The sequence below is a fragment of the Ovis canadensis genome, chromosome 8, assembly GCF_042477335.2.
Source record: "Ovis canadensis isolate MfBH-ARS-UI-01 breed Bighorn chromosome 8, ARS-UI_OviCan_v2, whole genome shotgun sequence".
Lineage (NCBI taxonomy): Eukaryota > Metazoa > Chordata > Mammalia > Artiodactyla > Bovidae > Ovis > Ovis canadensis.
In genome coordinates, this window is record NC_091252.1 from 34,840,858 (window position 1) to 34,856,104 (window position 15,247).

Here is a 15,247-nt window from a genome sequence, read left to right on the forward strand (position 1 = left end):
TAAAATAGTATGCCCCACAGCGGGGAAAAAATGGGTCTGTGCTTTGGTAAATTCCATTTAGTAAGTGCAATTTAGGAAAATCATGGCCTGGTTTGTGCATGTGATTGCACTGAAATGCAACCTCTGCTTTTTTTTTTTTTTTGACAAAAACCATAGCACAAAATTGAAAGCATTTTCAGGTCTTTATATTGAAATCCATGCACCATTCTCAGCACTGCTTTTTTGGTTGTTGTTAAAATTAGCTTGGGAGATTAAACCTCAGAACTTTCTCAGTGATCTTGATTGTTCCCTATGTGGAGAAAACAAAATCAAAACAGGCCAAAGAATTGTTTCATATGATGCAGAGTCTATTCCCAGTGACTGATCCTATCCATGAGCCATGTGGGTTTTAACTTGAGGATGATAGTCATACACAGTCTTGACTTTCAAGAAGGGGAAGGGGAAGGGTAGCCATAGCTTGGCCTTGGAGAATCAATCCAATACCATTTGTTGAGACATGGAATAAAACTATAGAGTATCTTTGTAAAATAAATGAGCCATTCACTCCCTTCATAACAAAGATGTTAAGAACTTTTCCTCATTCTCTCTTACTCAGAATTTTCCTTCAATGCTTAAAAAGGTTTCCTTTTCCCTTGTAAGATTTCAGTCTACTTTCCAGATCCCTACTATCTCAGAGTCATCCAGGAGCAGTCTCCATCCTGTGTGAAAGAATTGACTTCTTGTTGGAAAAGCATCTAACCGTTTGCAATCATGCCACACTTTATCCCAAGGTCCCCTGTCATCCAAGGGTTTGTTAAGTTAACTGAGCATCTAATACATTGTTGCAAACTAGATCAGAAGTTAGAAAGCAAATGCTGTTTGAGGACAATAGTGGCTGTGGAATCAATCATTCAACTTTCAAGGACAATTAAAGATGAAAATTACTTATCCAAAATACCAGAAAGATATTAATAGTCACTCATGGGCAAAAATGGAGTTGTAAGTAGGATAATCATATGTTATAGCTTGCCTGTCATCCTGATATAATTAGAAATGGTAGCCTTTTTGTATCCTCATTTGAATGATAAATTACATGGTCTTCCCAATAATTTTCAGTGCTTCCTTCAGTGTATTTCTACAGTTTAGTTTGCTGTCTTTTGTTGTTGTTTAGTTGCTAAGCCATGTCTGACTCTTTGTGACCCCATGAACTGTAGCCCACCAGGCTCCTCTGTCTTGGGGATTTGCCAGACAAAGAATACTGGAGTGGGTTGCCATTTCCTTCTCCAGAAGATTTTTCTGACCCTGGGATCAAACCTGCATTTCCTGCATTGCAGATGGATTCTTTACCATTAAGCCACAGGGAAGACTTCTTGTCTGCAACTATGATTTTATCGGGAAGAGTGTTATCTTTACAGCCTAAGGTCACCACCTCTTAGTAAAAGTTCCACCCACTTTCACATGATACATTTGGTCATGATCTTGTATCCAGGAGTGAGAAGTCAGAGGTTCAGATTAGTGTCTTGCTCTCTATAAGATAATCCTCTCTATACCCTTCTCTCCTCAATTACATGCATCCATTAACCTTCCCCACCTTCAGGGTTCTTGCTCATCTCTCCTGTTCCTTTTCCAAGGCCTTACGTTCTCAGATTCTCCACTAGCACCCATCTGCAAATAATTGATAAGAGCTTTAAAAGTTTGCTTTTTGGAAGGGAGGGTTAGTTAAAATTGTAAAAGGAGGAAGGACTTGAAAGACAGAGAGAAAGCTTCCTTGGTGGAATTTTGGCATTAATCCTTAAAATCAAACTGCTCAGACAGCTTCTCATTTACTTTTACATCTTAGTCATCAAAGTCAGTGAAGCCAATAGACAGATGATCAGCAGGACTCCCCAGTGTAAATGATCTGAAACATTTAGGTAGAAAACAGCCTTCTCCTATAAAATATTTTCATTTCTTGGGCTATGAAGCCATGTTATCAGTTCAGTTTAGTCGCTCAGTTGTGTCCGACTCTGTGGCCCCATGAACTGCAGCACTCCAGGCCTCCTTGTTCATCACCTACTCCCGGAGTCCACTCAAACCCATGTCCATTGTGTTCGTGATGCCATCCAACCATCTCATCCGCCTTTGTCCCCTTCTCCTCCTGCCCTCAATATTTCCCAGCATCAGGGTCTTTTCAGATGAGTCAGCTCTTCACATGAGGTGGCCAAAGGACTGGAGTTTCAGCTTCAACATCAGTCCTTCCAATGAACACCCAGGACTGATCTCCTTTAGGATGGACTGGTTGGATCTCCTTGCAGTCCAAGGGGCCCTCAAGAGTCTTCTCCAACACCACAGTTCAAAAGCATCAATTCTGCAGCACTCAGTTTTCTTCACAGTCCAACTCTCACATCCATACATGACCGCTGGAAAAACCATAACCTTGACTAGATGGACCTTTGTTGACAAAGTAATGTCTGCTGTTTAATATGCTGTCTAGGTTGGTCATAACTTTTCTTCCAAGGAGTAAGTGTCTTTTAATTTCATGGCTGCAATCACCATCTGCAGTGATTTTGGAGCCCCCCCCAAAATAAAGTCTGACACTGTTTCCACTGTTTCCCCATTTATTTGCCATGAAGTGATGGGACCAGATGCCATGATCTTAGTTTTCTGAATGTTGAGCTTTAAGCCAACTTTTTCACTCTCCTCTTCCACTTTCATCAAGAGGCTCTTTTGTTCTTCTTTGCTTTCTGCCATAAGGGTGGTGTCATATGCATATCTGAGGTTATTGATATTTCTCCCAGCAATCTTGATTCCAGCTTGTGCTTCCTCCAGCCCACCATTTCTCATGATGTACTCTGCATAGAAGTTAAATAAGCAGGGTGACAATATACAGCCTTGACATACTCCTTTTCCTATTTGGAACCAGTCTGTTGTTCCATGTTATATGTTTCTGAAAATGGCATTTATGGGAAAGCAAATATATAGATCCAGAATGTGTTTATCATTTCATACTTGGAAAACAGGTAATATATGAGATCAGTGTAATGTAATGCCAGGGTTTTTGATATAAAAGAACAATGTATGCATGCCATATTTACTTCCTTAATTAAATTGGCATACAGCTAGCAATCTGATTGTATGGTAATTACTTTTTATTGTATGAGGGGAAAAGTCTCATGATATAAATACATTCTGGTGAATCGTTTCCCATAGAACAATTTTAGAAAAATATAGGGTAGAGTATTTCATTAGATCATTCAAAATCCTTCTAATGTCTGTGATATTATTTCCCTTCCACCTTCCAGTCACTTATTTATTAGCTTTTATGGTTTCCCTTGCCCCAAGGTATTTAAGAACTAGTGAAAACATTATCTTTGCAAATGCTTTCAGACATCCAGCTCAGAATTTCTGCACAGTGTTAATGGAATGCATCATCTAGACATGCACTGTCTTGTAGACTGAATCATCCTCGTGAATTGACCATGGGTTCATTTATGCTTTAACTACGAGCATCATTTAATGATGCAAATGACCAGTCCATTTCTGAAATCCTGGAGCATCCATTAATGGTAAAGATTCATTTGCCCTGACTGGCAAGAATTATGGTATTAGGTTGAGATTATTTTATTCCTAATGCAAGTAGGATACATAAGAGAATTTGGTCCTGGTATCATCTTCCCCTTGGAATTTTTATAAGAAATGCCTTATAGCATGATTTGTTCACAGTCTGTGTTAGTTATCTTATTGACAGAATGATTTTCCATTCTTTAAAAAAAAATCATGGTCCTTCTTGTTTTTTTCCTTAAAGCTCTATTTTTATTGATATTATTAATTCAGTCACTCAGCGAGCATCCAATCAGTAACATCGTTCTCTTTCAACATGACATTTTTCCAGATATTGTGCCATGCGAGATATGACCTGCCCTCCTCTGGGTTGCAGTCTGGTGGGAGGGTTAATACTTACACAGGTAGTATTCTTGGCAGTGATGACAGACCATATGAATACATGATGAAGACTGTATACTCCAGAAATGTGATATAGAAGGTATTCTGGCTGTGGCAGAAATAACATTTGAAGCTAAAGTGTGTAGACTTGGTTTTGGTAGTCTGGGCTAAGTGTTTTACTAAGCCACAGCATAAGTAACAATATGGGCACTAGAAGGGCATTCTGTGATCAGAAAAGAGTCTTCAAAAAGTTGCATTTAGAGCTCAACCTTGAGTAATAGAGCTGGAAACTGGAAGAATAGTTGGGAGCCAGATATTAAGGCTAAGTGGTTTGGTCTAAATTCTAGGCAGTAAAGAGAGTGAGATTTTAAGTAGGAGCTTGGTGACTTCTGTGTGCTTTAAGAGAATGATTAAGGGCAGTTTGCAGGATGAACCACAGGAGGGAAGAAGGTCACTTGGGAAATTATTGCAACATTCAAGGTATGATGTGATAAGAGTTGGAAAGGAGGTAGTAGCAATATGAATAAAAGAAGAAGATACAGAAAGTAGGACTGTTATTTTATTTCCCTGGGGAATTGAGTTTGTGTTGATTAGTGAAGCAATAAAATCAGTTATGTTTCTGCTAAGACTTCAAAAAATATCCAACTTATTTTGCCCATGATTTACTTATGAAACAAATTCAGTCAGTGATTTAAAAAACATTAATCAAATGATAGGTAATGATTATCATCTTAAGTCCAATATGCTTCCTTTTGCAACCTTCCACTCCCCACAATCTGCAAGAGCATGGGCACATTATGCACATTCCCTGTTCAACTTTCCCCCATCCGTCTGCGACTGATGAAGCATTTCTGTTTGAAGATAGAGAAACTACAGCACAGAAATTTTAAGTATACAGGGAGGCACGAAGGCAATATTCCCACTAAACCAATTTTCTTTAGCAAGAGACAGATTAGGGTGGCTTTAAGTGGCAGTTAGTTAACAGTGAAATAATTTGAGCAGGTCAAATTTTTGATGAAATGTCTAATGGGGGATAATTAAGGTTAAGTATATATAGAGGACTGGGATTTGTCTTCTAACGAGGAACCGTCCTTAATTGCTAAAGCTGGCATGCATAATTTAGGATGTTTAGGACAATGACATTGGATTGTTGTCTTCAATCCTCTGGAATAGTTTTTATCTTCTTAGTCAAATTTACAAAAAAGAAAAACAAAAAAAGGTTTGCTAATACTTGACATTGCATTGAATAGGTTCCAGTCGACTAGCTGCCTACATGGGACTAGGCTATGTAGGGATTATCCTTGACTCATCAATGGGAGGAAACAATCATGAAATCAGATAGAACATAAGCTGTAGTTGAATGCAAATTTTGAAAGCATTACTGAATATACATCCCAGTAAATTACACTAGGAAGCAATGATTTAAATGAACCAATTACTATGGAAATACACTGGTTATACATTGTGTGTTTGTGTATCTATTTGGGTATATAAAACTTCTCATTTTGCATATGTATATGATGAAGTAGGAACAGGGAGAGAGAAGGAAAAGGAGAGATTTTACCCAAAAGTGGAATTTTCTGAGTATTTATGCTTAAACTATCTTTTCCTTAAACTACTTAAAGACCTATCCTTCACTGTTTGAAATAGAACTCGTCCTTTTAAGGTTTTATTTTATTGTTCATTTTTATTTGTACAGAGTTGCCCATTAAGGTTGTATTCTACTGTGCTATGACTTTTATCCCAAATGACAGAATTACTGGACTTTGAAAGCTGACATGGGGGAAGAAGAAAAAAAGGAAATGTTTATACCTCCTCATTTTGACATGGCTCCTTCAGAAATCTGATACTAAATATCTTCCTGCATCTGGGGGAGGGAAGAAAGAGGGCATACAGGCATTCTGTACATAATGTTGAAATAAAACCCTCTATTGTCCACCAAGACAATAGAACTAGTCTATAATAATGTAGTACAAGTAGAGCAGAAACTACACAAACCAGCAATGCAATCTTTGTTCCAGTGTAATCTTCCATATCAACCATCGACAATCCCCAGAGGTAAGAGAAAGGCCTTTCTCCTATTTCCCATACATAACTTAGCACCCCTCCTCTCTCTCTCTCTTTGCTGTATAGGAAGCAGTGTAATAAGGCTCCCTTTGGGGATGGCTAAACATGTTTGACAACATAGGAACTGTCCTAAATAATGGCCAAAGTCTCCAACTAAGCCCAAATGCTTTGTATGGATAAACAAAGTAGTTAGCTTCATTGTCTGTTTCAAAGTCTGCAGGTGTTTCTGTTGGTGGGAAAAGAAGTAGAAATACTGAGAAGTATGATGATCCAGGGGTGCTCACAATCAAAGGGCTCCTTGGGAAGGTAGCATTTCAACTTTTGTCAAGAAAGACAGTGTCTTTCTATAGGAGTATGAGGCCAAGACAAAAACATGCCTAAAACAAAACATCCAAGAACGTCGGGAGGAAGGCAGAGCACTGAATACACTGAGGCTGACACAGAATCAACTGTTCACCAATAGTTCACTACTCCCTAGCCCTCTGCGAGGTAGAGGTACTGGGCGGCTACCGCATGAAAGAATAAGATTAGTGTGCTGCCCTCCGCATGGAGCTTTCATTCATAGTGGGCATTCGACCCAAACACACAGACAGGTATCAAATAAATTGTTATTGTTCAGTTACTCAGTCATGTTAGACTCTTTTGTGACCCCACGGACTGTAGCTCTCCAGGCTCCTCTATCCAAGGGATTTCTTAGGCAAGAATACTGGAGCATGTTGCCATTTCCTACTCCAGGGTATCTTCCTGACCCAAAGATCAAACCCATGTCTCTTACATCTCCTGCATTGGCAGGAGGATTCTTTACCACCTGAGCCACCAGGAAAGCCCCGTCAGATAAATATCTCCTAGAATTTTTCCTGAGCCTAGCCACATTTGAGCCCCTAAAATTGTTTGAGTTTGTCTGTAATTAGTCTTGCTGAAACCCATGACTTCAAGTTATATGCAAGAGTCAAAAACAATTAATTCCCAAAACATGTCGTGCCTTTTTACAACCATAAAATTAACCTTTCGTTTAAGAGAAAATTCAATCTGTTAAAAAAGTTTTATGAATGAGAGAAACTAGTCTGTAAAGATAAGACCGTTAAGAATTGTGAAAGCAGTCGCAACAAGACGATTGCATATTCAAAAAAACTGGAAAGGACTTTGGAAGAAACTTGTTTATGCTGTTATCTTTGCTTTATCAGAGAACAAAAGGGATAGAAAGGCTCACAAAGTTCATAATCTCTTGACATCCTACCCTCCTCATTCTGGGAAAGACTGGTCCCACATCTTTTAAGTATACTTTCATTTTGGTACGTGTCTCAAGGGTCTGTCACATAGAGACGTTCAATACTCCATAAAAGGTGGAGGGGATATACTAGTGAATAAAAGCAAGGACCCTGATCTCATAAACTTTATCTTCAATAGTGAAGACATACAATATATACATATATATTTACATATATATGTCTATATATAATTATTATTTTTTTTTTTAGGAGAATGTTGCAAAGTCCAGGGTATATGGAGATATTTATGGAATTGTTGAGTGGCTGTTTTACATAGAGCTATCAGGGAAAGCCTCTTTAGCCAAGGGACATTTAGCTGAAACCTGAATGATGTGAGGGAACATGCTAGGTAGATATCTGGGAACAGTGGCTCTAGACAGAATAAACAGCAGATGCAAGGGCCATGGGACAGGAGTCTCATGTTTTCAACGCTCTGCAGTCAGTGTGCCTATAAGAAGCAGATGGAGGCAGAGAGTGGGAGGAGATGTGACTGGAGTCAGCCTCTGGACCACCAGTAAAGTCTTTCTTCTGCACTTTTTCAAAGCTTCAATTTGTTGATGGCGTGGTGAAGTATTTAATATTTAGATAATAAAGCATTCCCATAAAGAGCACCGTGCTGAACAATTTTTAATGTCAGAATTCAGCTCTCTGTGATCTTCAGTTGAAAACCACCATGCAATTTCTCCAAGATACTCAACTACAAGAGTTTTACCCCAGTAAGGAACATTTCCTTTATATTTTTCCTCTCAAAGGCAATGAGAATGGGATCAGTGCACACCTCAGCCCAGGCTAGGTCTCCAGCATGGATCCAGATCAACCAATTTGGTAATAAAATGAAGGATCTCCCTCAGTTCAGTTCAGTTCAGTCACTCAGTCGTGTCCAACTCTTTGCAGCGCCATGGACTGCAGCATGCCAGGCTTCCCTGTCCATCACCTGGAGCTTACAACTCATGTCCATTGAGTTGGTGATGCCATCCAGCCACCTCATCCTCTGTCGTCCCCTTCTCCTCCTGCCTTCAGTCTCTCCCAGCATCAGGGTCTCTTCCAGTCAGTCAGTTCTTTGCATCAGGTGGCCAAAGTATTGGAGTTTCAGCTTCAGCATCAGTCCTTCCAATGAATATTCAGGACTGATTTCCTTTGGGAATCACTGGTTGGATCTCCTCACAGTCCAAGGGACTCTCAAGAGTCTTCTCCAATAGCACAGTTCAAAAGTATCAATTCTTCTGCACTCAGCTTCCTTTATAGTCCAACTCTCACATCCGTATACATGACTACTGGAAAACCATAGCCTTGACTAGATGGACCTTTGTTGACAAAGTAATGTCTCTGCTTTTTAATATGCTGTCTAGTTTGGTCATAACTTACCTTCCAAGGAGTAAGTGTCTTTTAATTTTATGGCTGCAGTCCCCATCTGCAGTGATTTGGAGCCCAGAAAATAAAGTCTATCACTTTTTCCACTGTTTCCCTGTCTATTTGCCATGAAGTGATGGGACTGGATGCCATGATCTTAGTTTTCTGAATGTTGAGCTTTAAGCTAACTTTTTCACTCTCCTCTTTCACTTTCATCAAGAGGCTCTTTTGTTCTTTGCTTTCTGCCTTAAGGGTAGTGTCATCTGCATATTTCTCCCAACAATCTTGATTCCAGCTTGTGCTTCATCCAGCCTGGCATTTCGTATGATGTACTCTGCCTATAAGTTAAATAAGCAGGGTGACAATATATAGCCTCGACATACTCCTTTCCTGATTTGGAACCATATGAATATGGTTCATATTCACCATTCAAGATGGTGGAGTATAAGGACACGTGCTTCTTTTCTCCCACAAGAACTCCAAAATTACAACTCACTGCTGCACAACTGTTGACAGGAGAATGCTGGATCCCACCAAAAAAAGACAGTCCACATCTGAAGGCAAAGGAGAGTCCCCAGCAAGATGGTAGGAGGGGTGAAATCATGTTTAGAATCAAACCCCATACCCACCAGAGATGCTCAGAGGAACCTTGTGTGCACCAGGACCCAGAGACCCCGCAGAGACTAAGCCAGAACTGTGTTTGAGTGTTTCCTGCAGAGGGACATGTCAGCAGTGGCCTGCCGCAGGGGTGGGGGCTCAGGGTGCAGTAGCATAAGCCCTCTCGTTACAGCATAAGCCCTCTCGTTATAGCATAAGCCCTCTTGGAGGCGGTTGCCATTAACCCCACCATAGAGCCACCAGAACGTACATAGGACTGAGGAAACAGACTCTTGGAAGGTACAAACAGAACCATGTATGCACTAGGACCCAGGAGAAAGGAGCAGTGACCCCACAAGAGACTGACCCAGACTTGCCTGTGAGTGTTGAGGAGTCTCCGGTGGAGGCGTGGATCTGGGGTGGCCTGCTGCAGGGTCGGGGGCACTGAGTGCAGCGGTGCGTGCAGAGGACCTGTTGAAGGAGGTCACCATTATCTTCATTACCTCCAACATAGTTTGGTCTCGGGTCAAACAACAGGGAGAGCACATAGCCCCGCCCATCAACAGAAAATTGTTTTAAAGATTTACTGAGCATGGCCCCGCCCATCAGAACAAGACCCAGTTTCCCCCCGAGTCAGTCTCTCCCGTCAGGAAGCTTCCATAAGCCTCTTATCCTTATCCATCAGAGAGCAGACAAAATGAAAACCACAATCACAGAAAACTAACCAAACTGATCACATGGACCCATAGCCTTGTCTAACTCAAAGAAACTATGAGCCATGCCATGTAGGATCTCCCTAGACAGCCTCTAATGTCTTTTCAAGGTCATGGCCCTCAACTGCCTTTACCCATCACTACTTCCCAGAGGAATCACATCCCTTATCCTTTCCCCAGACTTTATTTCCCCAACTCAGCTTTCTAACATGTTTGTCACATGTGAAGGTGGGGTGGGATAGCATGGAGGGGAAGGGAAGGAGCCCCTTAGACTGTTTTCTGAAATCATTTTCTCTGAAATTTCTGTCCAAACAGTAATATTTGCAGTGGGAGCATCTAGAGTTACCGTTTGGAGGGCAGAAATCAGCACTGTAGCTCTGAGCGGAATTGCCATGGTGCTCCTGCTGAGGTCCAAGCCTTATGAAGGGGAGGGAGGGTGGTGGGGACCAGCTCCTCTGAAAAGCACATTTCCTGTTAATAACAGCTTCCTCATACTGAGTGCCTATAAGGAGTTATTTAATTTAATCAGCCTAATTGTTCTATGATGTAGCTATTATTATCTCTATTTTACATGTTAGGAAATTGAGATGTGGGAGGCTTAAATAATTTATCCAAGGTCACACAGTTAGACAGTAGAAGAACAAGCAGTCAAACCAAGGGCTCTTTATGTTCACAGTTTGTATCCTTTCCACTATATGAACTGCTTCCTGGTTCAGATTTCTCTGGGAGAAATGGTAGAATAATTCAGTAGTCCAGTGATTCCAGACTTCGAGGCACAGAGAGTAACCTTTCCACTGTATGTGCAATTGGGGTGCTATGGATGTGGGTAGGCCCACGTGTGGCAAAAAGAGAGGACTGATAATTCCTTCCCTGCACCCCAAGAAGCTCTACGGTAGTCCATCCCACCCCAGTGGCATTGCGAGGCAGTGTTGGTGACCTTCCTGCAGTGACACAGATACAGTAAACACAGACCCTGAGGGGAGCCTGGTTGACAGGTAACTCCTCTGTGACTCAGCCCCTTACTCATTACATAAACTCAGAAGCCCAGACAAGCCCCCAGTCCTCACACATCATGGCACCAGGGAGATAACCCCACCTGAATCTGGAATCCCACCTTCTTGAGAGGAAGCTGATTAGCACAGCACGTTCCCAGTGCCTGACCAAGACCACACAGAGGGGAAAATAACCATTCTTCCCTCAGCAGATGAAACCTGAGCCTTGTATTTCACTCTGCTAATCACCAAGTAAACAAGCTCTTTTATGCTGGCATCTGTGAGGGCTACTTCCCACACTGCCTCCTTCCTCCGTGCCTGCCTGCCTGCCTGCTCTCACCAAAATACCAGCAGCATCACAGGGCCACCTTAGCCCCAGAGGAGCCCCGCTATCCTGAGGCCTGGGCCATGTTCCACAGAGGCCCCGGCTTAGGGACTTCTATTTCCTCCTAGGGCCAAACCACCACTTTGGTGTGCAATATCCATGAGCTGCTTTGGCAACTATAGAGACTCTGTCAGTGGTCTCTGTAGAATTTTCCTGGATTCCAGAGTTTCCTACCCCTGCTGGATCATGGTTAATTCACTGGCAGCACTGACTGCTTGAGAATAACTCTTGGTTTTCTTCAGTTTTCTTCCTTGCCCAACCCAGGCCAGTTCATGAAGCAGTTCACACACACTGGTGCCAGATTTATAAAGTGTGAATTGAATTCTGCCCTTGGCCTTCTCTGCCCAATTCCCCCAACTTTCCTATTGTAGCTTCTCTTAAAACACAGCCACATTTCCTTTCTAAAGCCCTAGGAAATCCTGCCAGATTAACAAATGGGGGGAGGGGGAAGGATGATTTCTTATGCATTTTCATATGTAAGCTATAAACAGTCCCTGTTCTTTGTGATCTTCCTTACAGAGTACCTGTGAACCAGGGTAGTTATGCTCCAGGTTTTCTAAAAGGAAAAGCAGAGATCATTTCTTTCTTTCTTTTTTTTTTTTTTCTACTGCCAACAACCAAACCAAAACAAAAAAACAAACCCAAATGAAGTGAATTGGAAACGAAGTCCGAGAAGCAGAGGCCTTCTGTCTTTTAGCTCAACACTTGGTGATTTGCTTGATTATACTTCCCTCGGCCTCTCTCTCAAATCTCAGAGGCGCAGACTCATTACCCCATTAGGATTTGGCTGCAGAGCCTGAAGGGACAACGAGAACAGAGACGAATCTGGTTAGGGTGCCAGAGCTAACAACCTCTTGTGTGCAATAAAACCAGACAGCATTTTTGATGGACCACATTCTCATTGCATTTGAACAGTCTTGGAAAGCTTCCATGGCTGCTGATTTCAAATAAGAAAACATGCCATAGGGAAGCAGGGCAAAGAAATGTCCTCTGGGCTCGCCTCTAACACATGTGGACCCAGTGTAATCATCCAGTTGGAGGTGCACAAGCCATATGCTGAAATACTTAAAAGTTAGGGTTCAAGCTTGAAAACTCTTTTGATAAAATGTAAAATATGCTCTATTCTCCTTCTGTGATAAACATGTTTTTATTGATAATCTAGTGGCTGGGTTCAAATTTGAATTTCTCTGACTCCTTGGAGTTTCATTCTGGATCACAGTGGTCAGGGAGAGCTGGCCTCTTAGTGCTCAACACACTGTCCTTGGTCCCAGGTCTATGCCCTTCTCTTCACATTCTGGCTCCAGATTGCAATGTGTGTGGCCTCTCAAACTCCTGCTGGACCCTCTACCTCAAGTGTCCAAGTCCCACCTACACTCCCATCTTCAGTCTCCCCAGGGCCATTCGTTGGCCTAGAGATGTGCCCAGTTGCATTCAGGTGCACAGACCCAGGAAAGAGGCCTCATACAGTTCCTGGAAATTGACTCTGGCTGGTTGGAAAGGGAATTCCAGGGTACTGGGAAACTAAAGTATGGTTGTGGGAGTGTATCAGGGTTGGGGGGAATATCTTTTTGGCCCCATGGACTCTTCATCCCATTAAGAGAGCTGCTGTTAAAAGATGAGGTTGGACACAATTGTAAGATACAGGGCACAGACAAGTTGGCCCTCTCACTTAGATTTATGGATCGTGCGTATAACATAGGTCCTTTATAGGAGGATGTTTCCCTTAGAAAGTAAATTCTTGCTACCATGACCACTACAGTATAGCAGATGGAGATTCATCAAAATAATGTGCTCCTAGCTTCATAAACTGGTCTGGAATGAATGTATAGCTGTGATGGTTCTCCATGATGGAGGCATAGTGATATCACTCAGGGAAGATTTCTATGACCCCACACGTAAAGATTCTGATTTAATTTGGTTTAGGGTGGAGTCCAGGCACATGTATTTATTTTTTAGTCTTTTTCTAAAGATTGAAGTATAGTTATACTCCATTTATAGTTATAAAAATATTGGCTGTATTTCTTGTAACATTTCGTACAGAGTAGTTTGTACTTCCTCAGTCAGTTCAGTTCAGTCACTCAGTCATGTCCGACTCTTTGCAACCCCATAGACTGCAGCATCCCAGGCTTCCCTGTTCATCACCAACTCCTGGAGCTTACTCAAACTCATGTCCATAGAGTTGGTGATATCACTCTATGGTGATACCAACCATAGAGTTGGTGATACCATAGCAGCCATCCCATCCTCTGTCATCCCCTTCTCCTCTTGCCTTCAATGTTTCCCAGCATCAGTGTCTTTTCCACTGAGTCAGTTTTTCCTTTCAGGTTGCCAAAGTATTGGAGATTCAGCTTTAGCATCAGTCCTTCCAATGAATATTCAGGACTGATTTCCTTTAGGAATCACTGGTTGGATCTCCTCGCAATCCAAGGGACTCTCAAGAGTCTTCTCCAACACCACAGTTCAAAAGCATCAATTCTTCAGCACTCAGCTTTCTTTATAGTCCAACTCTCACACCCATACATGACTACTGGAAAAACCATAGCTTTGACTACATGGACCTTAGTCGGCAAAGTAATGTCTCTGTTTTTTTAATATGCTATCTAGATTGGTCATAGTTTTTCTTCCAAGGAGTAAGCATCTTTTAATTTTATGGCTGCAGTGATTTTGGAGCCCCCCAAAATAAAGTCTGTCACTGTTTCCACTGTTTCCCCATCTATTTGCCATGAAGTGATGGGACCGGATGCCATGATCTTAGTTTTCTGAATGTTGAGCTTTAGGCCAACTTTTTCACTCTCCTCTATGACTTTCATCAAGAGACTCTTTCATTCTTTGCTTTCTGCCATAAGGGTGGTGTCATCTGCATATCTGGGGTTATTGATAATTCTCCTGGCAATCTTGATTCCAGCTTGTGCTTCATCCAGCCTGGCATTTCGTATGAGGTATTCTGCCTATAAGTTAGATAAGAAGGGTGACAATATACAGGCTTGACATTCTCCTTTTCCTGTTTGGAACCAGTCTGTTGTTCCATGTCCAGTTTTAACTATTGCTTCTTGACTCTGCATACAGAAGTCTCAGGAGGCAGGTCAGGTGGTCTGGTATTCCCATCTCTTTAAGAATTTTCCACAGTTTGTTGTGATTGTACTTCTTAATCCCTTAATCCCCTACTTTTATATTGTTCCTCCTTTCTCCCCTCTCCCCACTGATAACTACTGGTTTAGTCTCTATATCTGGCTCTGCTGCTGTTTCATATTCACTAGTTTTTTATGTTTTTTAGATTCTACAAATGTGATATCATTCAGTATTTGTTTTTCTCTGACTTATTGTACTTAGCATAGTGCTCCCCAAGTCCATCCGTATTGCTGCGAATGAAAAAATGTCATTCTTTTTTATGGCTAACTACTATTCAATTGTGTGTATATATATATACACACATATAATTGTACATATATATATACACACAATTGAATAGATTTATATATATAGGTATTGATAGATATAAATACATCTACTGATGGATACTTAGATTGCTTCCATGTCTTGGCTCTTGTGAGTAATATACTACTATGAATGTTGGGGTGCATGTCTCTTTTCAAATTAGCGTTTTTGTTTTTTTCAGCTATGTACCCAAGAGTGGAATTGCTGGGTCATATGGTAATTCTATTTTTAGCTTTTTAAGAAATCTCCACACTGTTTTGCCTAGTGGCTGTACCAATTTATGTTCCCATCTACAGTGTTCAAGTGTTCCTTTTTCTCTACATCCTACCTAACATTTGTTATTTGTGTTCTTTTTGATGGCAGTCACTCTGACAGGTGTGATATCTCATTGTAGTTTTGATTTACATTTCCCTAATGAACAGTGATGTTGAGCATCTTTTCATGTGCCTGTTGGCCATCTGCATGTCTTCTTTGGAAAAATATCTGTTTTGTTCTTCTGCCCACTTTTTAATTGTTTTTTTTTTTTAATGTTGTTTTACC

The 15,247-nt window shown here is 41.3% G+C and overlaps 1 protein-coding gene across 3 annotated transcripts in view; it reads right to left on the minus strand.

Annotated features, from left to right (window-relative positions):
- LOC138444721 (PH and Rap-GAP domain-containing protein DDB_G0271806-like) overlaps positions 1-15,247 on the minus strand; it is a 228,314-nt gene that overhangs the window by 104,215 nt on the left and 108,852 nt on the right. For 2 of the 3 annotated variants that reach the window (XR_011258555.1, XM_069598063.1), the window contains one exon: positions 9,560-9,653. Coding sequence is in view for 1 of the 3 variants with exons in the window: in XM_069598063.1 (XP_069454164.1) it covers positions 9,560-9,653 (94 nt within the window). In the remaining 2 variants the exon portion in view is untranslated. Of the gene's footprint in view, positions 1-9,559; positions 9,654-11,850; positions 12,069-15,247 lie in introns of those variants that run through there. The other variant, XR_011258556.1, reaches the window with a different exon arrangement.